We start from the raw sequence: 11,367 nt of genomic DNA, 5'->3' as shown, positions 1-11,367 counted from the left end.
TGGTCCCCACTGGACCCTCATCATTTCCTTCACCTGCTCCCCCCACCGACCAAACTGTGCAGCTCTGCAACTGTATCCTGGCCCACCCTCACCCTTCTGCCCCCAACCCTCACCTCCTTGTACCCCCAATATGTTTTTCCCAATAAAAAAAAATTAATAAAAAAAATGAAGAAAATAAAAAACTCAGCACACATACTTTAACTGAAAATTCTAAATAATCAAGATGTGTATTACAGCACTTACAAGGTGCAAATCTTTTAGATGAGTATCATTCCTACTGTGTCTCCTGGAATTTTTGAGGGAGACTATTATAACACCTATTAAGTGCAGAGAGTTACTGAAAATTTTTCTAAAATAAATTCATTCAGATGATTTAACAACAGATTTTTTTCTGAATCAATTGTAATCTTTGTACTTCAATAAATTAAATGTGTTGAATTTTAACTTAAAAGCTAAACTTTAGATTTAGAAAAATATGCACAGTAGTAAAACTATTCAACTTAACATGATACTATCAACCAAAGAGCTGAAAGATCAAGTTTCACCAAATAATTTGAAGGATGATATGGATAAGGATGAGAATTGTATTGATGGTGTCACAATTAAGATTTTCTTCATAGTTCCAGTATGTCATGTTCTATGCTAAGCATGGGTTATTTTAATCAATCTTCACAACAAAACTGAGGAAGACATTACCACTCTACCAAACATAGGAACAGAAATTAGTAATGTTAATTAGTAATGTTACTTGTCTTAAATCACCTAGCTACAAAGTCATAGAACAAGGATATGTAACCTGATACCCTGACTTTATATTTTTTTTAAAATAAAATGACAAATCCTTAATCATTTCTTACCTCTTCAGGTAGTTCACTGTACATGGTTTCAGAGGTAGACAATAAAAATATAGGTGAAAATGATGGTATATCCTGTAGCAATGTCAGAAATGTTGCTCTCACAGTTTCGCTGACAGCTTCCCACCAATCACCAATGTGAGGCATGTAAACAATACTTGGTACTGTTCTTCGAGCTTCACGAAAAATCTAATTAAGGAAAAAGTTGGCATTAAAATACTGAAATTAGCATTATTCTAAATTCTATCCACTAATCTTTAAATAAATTAAATATGTTAAGCTTACTACTGTTATTAGATTCAGCTCAAATTTTTTTATTAATTTTAATGAAAGTTTACAGAGACTTAGGGTTTCCATTAATTCACTTTTGCATTTTTCTCCCTATTCCCCCCCACCCAATTCACTCTTCGCCTTGAAAAGTAAAACTCTTTATTGTTATGCAATCCCTGCCCCCAAGTCCACTCCACTGTGCAGCCTTCATTCTGGACTCCTGTCATGACAATAATACCCAATCATATATCCCTTTTTAACAGTTCTCTCCCTCATCTGTTTCAATTCACCTCAAATATTTAAGTTATGACTCAGTGATTCCCCACAGCTATATATGCTTGTCCCATTACAAAAAAAAAAAAAAAAAAAAATTGCTTTTGCTGTTACATTTTTCTATTCATTATATATTAACAGCAAAGGTACTTACTATATTGCTCCACTTACCTATTACATAAATAATAAAACAAAATACCACTAAATACTCTGTAAAAAATAAAGCAATAAAAATCCACCCATCTTGTACCCATGAAAAATAAGAAGCTTTATCCAAAGAAGAAATGGAAGATCTAGTTATTTGTGCACACTCTCGAAAATCACTCAATGAATGAATTAAACATTTCAACTGAGGTATGCAATCCTAAAATTTTAAATTAATGAACTACCTAATGAGTCACTTATTCCCCCTCATTTTCTTATTTCAGTCTTTCATGAGCTAGTCATAAGGTATCTTTGCTGTTCTGACGAGCAATAAATAAATTAACAAAGAGTTCTGTCACACATCCATTGACAGTAAATACAAAATGAAGATTTTCTTCAGATGTTAGAGTCATAACCATAGTTTGAATCTGACTCAGCCAACATATGCCAATAAAGACCAGCCAGTTAGAAAGCTGCAAAGCAAAACTACTCTCTTTTAAGTACATGTTAACAATTTAACAATCCATCAATGAATTCTCAAATGCTGACTTTCTTAAATATTTTTTAACAAGTTTAAAAATGTGAAAAAAAAAATCTCTGTTCTACAGTCAATGTGATTTAAGAATCCTATTCTTAAATTCTCTTATTACTATTTTAATGTAACATGTTCTTTATTAAAAAGTCTATTGCTGTAGGGAGCTCTGGTACCCTAATGGTAATAGCACTGGCAACCCAAAGGCATACAGTTCAAATTCATAGAGAAAGATGAGTAATCTCAACTGTCTCTGAAAACCCATCAGAGGGTCAGCTATGGGTCAGTGCCATCTTTAGGGTGTACAACAACAACAACAACTGCCATAGAGCAGATTCTGACTCAGACTATGTAAAAGAAATCCTCAGAGCAAACCAGTTACGCAGTCAGCTGCTAACTGAAAGTGCTAATCCAACCAAGAGGTTCTGTAGGAGAAAATCTTAGCAGGCACTCTGGTAAAGATTAAAGCCCAGAAAAAGTCCTGTGGGGCATTTCTGTTGTCACATAGGTCACTCTGAGTCAGAATCGACTCTACAGCTCCTAATAACAGGTGTAATATGTAAAATAAAGGGATATGAATTTAAGATTAACAAGAATTGAAACTATCAGGAACATTCCTAAGAACCAAAAGCATTACTTCTTTATAATGGGTAAACTTACTACATGCATGTATCTTTACAATAACACATTTTATACCATTTTAAGCTTCCTGTGTGAAAGTAAATACATTGTCAGTTTAATTAAAAGAATAAAAAATGTTCAAATAGAAATTTTCCCCAATGTTAGGAATGTTGATGTTATGATCACTCACATCCATAGCAGTATTTGCCCCTTCCCTTAATGCTTGCTTGCATATCCACCAATCCAGAACAGTTGTACAGCACAACTCTTTCAGGATACACAAATGTTGACCATATCTAGAAATATGCACCTCTTATCATGGATCCTAAAAAAATCCAAGGACTTCCTACTGCCAAAGCACCTATATAAGATTCTCAAGAGAAAACTAAACATAAATACTGGCAAAAAGAGGAACCAACCACAAGCACAAAGCCAAAAGTTTTTGCTCAATTAAAAAAAAAAAAAAGTTAGGTGCCACCCATATCAGGCATGAGGATACGTGGAAGACAGCAATCTTTTGTTGCTTTCCCACAGCCACTACATTCTAATAACACTAGGCACATCAGCAGGAAGAAAGATGTGATTATATGAAAAAGACTAAGTGTATCTATAGCTTTTCAGAGAAACCGCAAAAAATTAGCCACGTAATTCAGCCATGCAAACTACCACATGCCCAGGGCACTAAACAGATTAGAAACCAGGCCTTCTAAAAATGAAATTTTGTCTGTCATTCTTGGTTAAGCTTTTTAGGAATCTGTTTTGAAAACATGAGCACAGTTACACAAGGAAGGATAAAGTGATTAAAAGTTTTCTAGAACCAAAAGTTAAAGTTTATTGGCAGGGCTAAACTAGCTAAAAGCATCACAAGTTCAAAAAAAGGTGGTCTGGGTTTGTAAGGTTTTAAAAATTTCTTCCAATTTTCCCTAAATTGAGCATGATTACTACATTAACCTTTTTCAAAGTTTTTAGGAATGTGTCTTTCTTCATAGACCTTTTAAAACTGTATCTGACAACCTAGACAAGGGGAAAAGTGCTATATGAGTAAGGATAAAGACCAAGGCTTTCTAATAATTATGATCCATGGAAACAGATCTATGAGTTAAGAATTCCAACTGGAATTATTATTCCAAAATGTTCCAAAAGAACAAGTTAATCTTCATTAAAAAAAACAAAACAAAAAACCTTTAATCTTGTCATAGTATGTAATATACCAAGCTGAAAACCAGAAGAATGGCAGTTCAAATCCACCAATCCCTCTAAGGAAGAAAGATGGGACGTCTCCTCTCAAAAAGATTTACAGCCTCAGAAATCCAATGGTGAAGACTTTTTATTAAAGAAAGTACGAGCCCTTGGGAGTACTATGGTTAAGGGAAGGGGGGGGGGGGATTTTTCTTCCTATCATTGCTTGGTTACTAACCAGAAGTTCAGTTGTTTAAACTCCCAGCTGTTCTGTGGAAGAAAGATGTGGCAGTTGATTCTATAAAGATTACTGGCTTAGGAATCAAAAAGTGTCAGTTCTACTACTTCTCAGTATATCTCAATGACACAGAAACAATTGAACAGTATTAGTTTTGATTTTATTAAAGCCAAGTTTGTTTGATTCCTTACTGTATACTACCTCAATACTTTAAGATAAAATTTCAATTTTTCTTTAAACATAAATGCAAAGTTGTCCTAATTCCCTAGGTTTTTATGAAAGTTTTAAAACAATAGAGACTTAAGAATAGAATTTCAGAAAAAGCTCTTAAAACGCAATTTTTTAAAAAAATTTCACTCCTAGCCGGAATTTTCTGTTACTCTAAAAATAGCTCCTCAGCAGTTCTGTAGTGACTTTTAAAGTTGTGGAGTAAGATACACTCTGTGAACTCAATCAGATAATCAAAAATAGAAAAATAAAGTCTAGTTTTAGTGAAGCGGCAACTGTTTTGGGAACAAGTGATGCCATTTGATAACTAGAAAAATACTCACCTACAGGGTCTCTTGGATTGGTGGATGTGCAAGGTGTAGTAGAAAACAGAAAAACTGTTATAGAGAAAAAAAGACAGTAGGCCAAATTACTGAACCAACCGTTTCAAAACACCTCTGACATGACCAGCACTCTTGCACAAACAAAATGAACAAACACCAAAATAAGTGAACTGTTCATTTTTATATTTCATTAAATAATGCACTCCATTCCCAATGGTCTCTTTCTTGCCCTGGACATCATTGTCCATTAGATACTGATTTTCTTTTAAAAAAATTGCTTTATCAAAGAAAAAAGTAAACTTCTTATGAATACCAAATGATTGAAAGGGAAAAATCTGTTTATTGAAATTAGAAGGAAAATAAATTACATAAACTGTAGAAAAGTTCCATTCCTCTCAAAAGTTTAAGTTTAAAATTAATACTTTAGCTGTCATAAAAATATTAGATAGCTGAAAATTAGGCATATCTTTTAAATGAAAAAACTTTAGCCACTTTCTTCAAAATATTAATTTAAACACAAAGTGTGACTAATGCAGAAAACTCTAAGTCAATGTCTTTCACTGTCCTCTAAGTGGTTATACAGGAAAAAGGAAAATAAGTTAATAAAACAAATGTACATTCAAAAATCAGTTACTATATACCATCATGAATGGGATAAACAAAATTTCTAAAATAGTAAAAGCAAAATCTAGATTGCTAAAAGCATTCTCAATTGTTATTTATAACAATTTAAAATTTAAAGACCTAGTAAAACGAAATTTTACAATTCCTTATTCTATACTATCATGAAATGAGAACTTATATACTTTTACTCTGTGTGACTTATTTTTATCACTTTACTCCATTTATATTCAGTGCAACTAAAACTTAGGATCATCTTTGTGAAAAGACATTATATTGATTCCACAGAAAATTCAAAAAGTAAAGTATCTCACTTTACATACATACAAAAATCAGGTTGTAATAATCTACAACTACACTCATTTCTGAACTAATATACTGAATTAAACCAATAATATAAACAAATATATAATAAAAATTAAATAATCCAAACTTTCTTAAGTTATTTTCTAAGGACTTCAAGTTTCAAGGTGATGTATTCTAGATCAAGACTAATTTGCTTACAACTTAAAAAAAGTTAAGTGTCTCTCCACAGAAAAACCCAAAACTTGTATGTACAAACAATACATGCAAAGACTAAAGTGAAACCCAAAAATACAGAAAAACACAACTGTGTCTAAAGTACACATACAGGTAAGTGTATTAATTCACTAATGCTACTTAATCAAACAGAATTTTCCCAAGAATTTTCTGTTACAATCTCTCTAGAAAAAGATAAATGCTAACAATTTCACACAAACACACACATACACCAACAACAACAAAAAAAACCCACAGTGTTTACTTAAAAAAAACAACACCCCAACAATATTTTACTGACTAAAATGGTTTATAACAGCACACAGTACCTTTTAATTGGTCATGTATAGATTTATTAAATCTATCATAGTTTTATATTGACAAAAAAGAATAATAGCTATTCATGTGTACATCAGCCTAATTATTTAGGCATTTTTTTAAAAGATGAATATTTTTAAATAACATTATTTTTAAAAATTAATAGCAAATAATAGGGGGAAACCAATTAAAAAAACAAAACCGAGAAAAAAAAGATAAAAACTCAAGGCTATGAAAAATCCTAGCTATTGGTTTGTTGAGGGGATTTTTTTTTCCTTAAAAAGTATTAAAGACAACTGCAAACACAAGTATTAGGTCCTAAATTACAAATGCTAGTGTCTGTTTTCTTTTTGTAGGGTTTAGTAATCATCCACTTAAGGGTTACTGCTGTTGGTTCTAACTTACAGCAACCCTTACAACAGAATGAAACACTGCCTGATACTGCACCATCTTCATCATTTTTGCCTTGGTGCAGGCAGTTGTCAATCAATCCATCCTGTTGAGAGTCTCTTTTTCCTGATTCTCCACTTTTCCCAGTATAATGTCCTTCTCCAGGGACTGCCAAATGAGACAACAGTCTTGACATCCTTACTTCTAAGTGGCACTCTAGCTATCCTTAAAATATGTGTCTGTTCTGGTAACCCAAGATGTACTTAATATTCTTTGCTAATGCCATAAATGAAAGACATCAATTCTTCTGCGTTCTTCTGTATGCATTGTCCAGTTTTCCCACACATATGAAATAACTGAAAATACCAGAATTTGTGTCAGGAGTACTTTAATTCTCAGACTTTTGAACACTCTAAAGAGGACTTCTGCAGCTGATTTTCCTAGTACAATACATAGAGTTTGATTTCTTCATTCTGCTTCCACTGAGAGTTGATTATGGCTTCTAGTAAACAGAAATACTTCATGTCAATCTTCATTTAACATATTGTTTACTGGTATAACGGTGAGAATTTTTGTTTTGATGCTGTTAAGGTGCAGTCTTAGATACTCATCAGTAAATGCTTTGGAATGTTCATCATATTAAGTAAGTAAACTTGTATGACAGATGGTTAATTAATCTCTCCCCTATACTGACACCATGTTCTTCTTTATATAATCCAGCTTCTCAGATATAGAGTGGAAAAATATGAAAAGATAGACCTCTGTCATACATCCTCCCTGATATTAAAACTACACAGTACATGCTCGTTCTGTTAAATACTGCTTTTTGCACTAGGTAGCCTTCCCCACTAGCCCAATTACGTGGGAATTCCCATTTCTCAATGTCATCCATAATTTGTTATCACCCACATAACAAGATGCCTCTGTATAGTCAAAAAAGTACAGGTAAATATCTTTCTGGTATTCTGCTTTCACCCAAGATTCATGTGGCATCAGTGATCATAGCCCCTATTCCATGTTCTCTTCTAAAACCAATCTGAATTTCCAGCATTTCCCTGCTGATGTATTGTTATAACCACTTTTTAAGTTCTCAGTAATATTTTACTTTAATATGATATATAAGATACTCTGACTAACTTCTACACTCTGCTTGATTACCTTTCTGAGGCTCTCTTCCAGTAGGTAAGTCAGGTAGCAGTCTTCTAAATATCACAGATGAGTGACCATTTCCAGGTTACATCTGCTTGTTGGAACATCCAACTGATACACCATCAATACCTGGAGCCATTTTTCACATATTCTGCCAGTACTCCTTGGACTTCTTCCTTCTAGACCACTGTGCTTGATCATACACAACTTCCTCAAGTGACTGAACTTTCACCAAATCTTTTTGTTATAGTTACTTCCATAATCTCTGTATGCTTTCTGTGTCATTCAATATTTTGCCCATAAAATTGTTCAATATTGCAACTCAAGCCTTGATGAGACAACCACAAATCAACTCAATGTGGCATCCATAGGTCTCCCGCTTACAGCAGAATTTTCCGTTCTCTTTAGAGAGCCTCTAAAAGACTAAGAAATAAACAGTCACACTCATATACTCTTTCCCAACCCCTTATTTGCCTGCATGTGTGTTCTCCCTCACACAGACACATTTAAATTTTATGAACTCAAGCATTTACTTTTGCAATAAATGCCTGACCAATGTTCAGGGGCCAGCTAAAATACTGTATTCTTTACCTAAGACTGTGAAGGGTAACACTTGGCTCTGTGTTTAAAAGACAGATTCCTAAGGAAGGCAACGGATTTATTACGGCTCATGCTAATAACACTATATCATGGCATTGAGGAGGAATAGTGGAAATGTATCCACATTTACAATATTCTTCTTACCAAAACCATTTATGGAAAATAGGAACTGCATTGGAACCTGTATCTCTGGATTGGAAATGACCATATTGATAATATTTCTAGCCTTAAACTTAAAAGATTATATTGTTCAAAATTATGTTATATATTTGTTTAAATTTTTCCCTCTTTTAACAACTGGGATCTAGAGGGAAGAGAAAAGACCAGAGGAATGGCCAAAATTAGTGGGGCAGCTATTGCTGCCATTTTAAGGCCTGTGTCAGGAAAAGGAGGTTCTACTCATAAACAATGTCACCCAAAGGTAATAAAGGAGGTCAGAATTGCTTCCACTGTAGAAAGCTAGGCCACGTCAGTAGACAGTGTCATAGAAGAGAGCCACAGATAGGCAAGGGAGTAGAGAGGAAGCTCCCCCTCACTTGCTTTAAGTGTGGATCTGAAGGACACTTGGCCAAGGGTGGCCCACATCAGGTCCTCAGGACTGACAGGCCCCAGCTCCCAGCTGGGAACAAAGGAGGACGCTTCAACGATTCAGATCCTCCCAGAAGAGCCGTGGGTGAGCACTAACATTACTGGTAAGTATATTCATTTTCTCTTGGACACAAAAGCCTGTTATTTGGTCCTGAAAGCCTTCTGAGGTCCCAACTCTTCTCACTATTTCTTAGTTGTTGGAATGGATGGGGAAACCTCATAAGCAGTTCCTTACTTCACCTCTGCCTTGAATGTGGACTTCTGAACTGTAAAACAACCCAGTGGCAAATGGAATTTGGTCCAGGACTTAAGAAAAATAAATGATATAGTTGAGCCTCTATATCTTGTGGTTCCTAACCTTTATACTATAATAGACAAAGTGCTAGTCAATAAGCCTTTTATTTTAAGAACTACCTTCCCTCTGTATCTTGATTTGTGCCACTGTTAGAACCTCTATTTGGAATATTATTGCTTTTAATTTTTGACTCATGTATTTTTAACTTGTTAGTTAAATTTGTGTCTTCTAGGCTGCAACACTTCCATGATGCATCTTCAAGGATATGAACATGTATAGCTAAGCACAACTGATAACAGTGCATCTAAATTCCAAAATCAATCTCCACAATAGTCTATGTGTTTCCTATTGCCAAAGGGGCCCTTTAGAGTAGTGAGAAAAGATCTTCACCCTGAAACCTACAGCGTCCCTTTTCAGCAGGAAGTAGCTAAGAGAATACGCCGTCCCCTTTTCCTTATGAATCAGGGTCAAATCTCTCTCAGGGAGGAGTGATAGGGAATGGCAAAGGACACACTGACAAAGGAGATTAATCAGAAATGGTTTTGACAAGCACAGCAGCAATGGGACAATTAAAACAAACTTCCAAGGGGGGGAAAAGATTCCTAAGGCTCATTTCAAATTTATAGATTCACAATCTCTGGGTATGATGAAAGGTAGACAAAATTTTCAATAAGCACATTCAGATGAGTCTTTTGCAGTTCAAGTCTTAATAGCAAGATAAATCCTGCAACAGACTCATTTTCTCCACCATTTTTTATCCTTCTCCAATTATTGATAAATTAATTGACTACTAATCAATTACTTTGGAAGCAGAAGTGGCATCCACTTCCTAAACAACATGCCTCTGGAAAGTCTATGAACTTTGAAAAACAACGATAGTTATACAAAGGCTTCAGCCCTTTTGTTCATAGGATCACAATGAGTCATGAGCACCTTGATGGCAATCAACAACAATAATCAAGTGCTGAGGCAATCAGGAGAAAAGAAAGTGATACTATGGTTTAAAAGACAGGCACAATCAAATACCCAAAATTCTAAGAAATATCACGCAGGGCTCTGCTCTTTTTCCACACTACCACACATATACAATGCTTAAGATCCATACTTTAAGAGTATCTTAAAAAAAAAAAAGAAAAAAAAAAAAAGAAGAAGAAGAGTATCTTCATGTCATTATGTTCATGTTATACTAGATGACTCAAGTTTGCTTACACTAAGTACCTTTAGAGACTAGGGAAAACAGTGAAACAAGCAAAAATAACTTGCCACATACTGACCCTAAATGTTTCACATGAATTTAGAGACAACTGTAACCAAAGTGTTGGTCCCAACGGAGATAAGAACAACAAGGGAAGAAAAAGATAAAATACTGAACATTTTCATTACAGCAACATATTTTTTAGAGAATGTTTCAATAGATGGTGTTATGTTCATTAATTTAAATATGTACTTAAAAGATAAATGATCAAAGTCTAGTCAGGACAGTTTACCTAGTCTCTGATGAGTGTTCAGAGAAAATCTGAGTTTTGACTATCATGATTCCAAAATTCTCAGTTTCTAGGAAGGCATGTCGTCCTGGTGTGGTCACTCAAATATAAGTTCTAACCGAGAGGTTCTAGGGCATGAGCTGAAAATATGCAATGTCATAGTACACTAAGGGATGTGGAAACAACCAAAATGATACATGGTGTCTTTTACAATTTTATAATGAAACATGGTACCCCTTCTCTACCATTCTCAATACTAAGTCAAAAAGTAGCATCAATAAATGTGAGACCAAAAAATAGGAAATTAAAATTCACATTCAGCTCAACTGATGCCAAGAAAGATTTTAAAAACCTCCTAGAAACCCAATAACATAAACATTCTGTTTACAGCAATGCTTCCTGTTTCCTCATTATATTTGAGTAACATCATTCCATCCATTAGTGTTTCTTGTGAATCCATGCACACAATCAACTTAAGACATCAAGTCATAACTACAGACTTGATATATTCCTTCTCTCTCTTTCTGAAACTCCCTGCCTTTCAAATTGGTTTTATATCTCGTTTGTTTGCTATAGAGAAATATACACGTGAAAGTGGGGGGCAAGTCTTACAGTACAGGAAAGTATAAGCTAAAAAGACAAAGTTTATATATAAATTCCTCAATTTTCTGAATCTCATTTCTGAAGCCCGAGTATTGCTGTTTAGGGAGTATTCTCGAATAAAATTTCTAGTTTTATAGA

General features: G+C 34.2%; 1 protein-coding gene across 2 annotated transcripts in view; it reads right to left on the bottom strand.

Moving 5' to 3' along the window:
• ATAD2B (ATPase family, AAA domain containing 2B) overlaps nt 1-11,367 on the bottom strand; it is a 194,860-nt gene that overhangs the window by 56,394 nt on the left and 127,099 nt on the right. For both annotated transcript variants that reach the window (XM_006880636.1, XM_006880637.1), the window contains exon 19: nt 858-1,043. In XM_006880636.1, the coding sequence (XP_006880698.1) occupies nt 858-1,043 (186 nt within the window). The remainder of the gene's footprint in view (nt 1-857; nt 1,044-11,367) is intronic.

This window comes from Elephantulus edwardii, unplaced genomic scaffold, assembly GCF_000299155.1.
Source record: "Elephantulus edwardii isolate Elephantulus edwardi_28Jun2011 unplaced genomic scaffold, EleEdw1.0 scaffold00009, whole genome shotgun sequence".
Taxonomy (NCBI): domain Eukaryota; kingdom Metazoa; phylum Chordata; class Mammalia; order Macroscelidea; family Macroscelididae; genus Elephantulus; species Elephantulus edwardii.
This window is presented reverse-complemented; position numbering and strand designations above follow the sequence as displayed.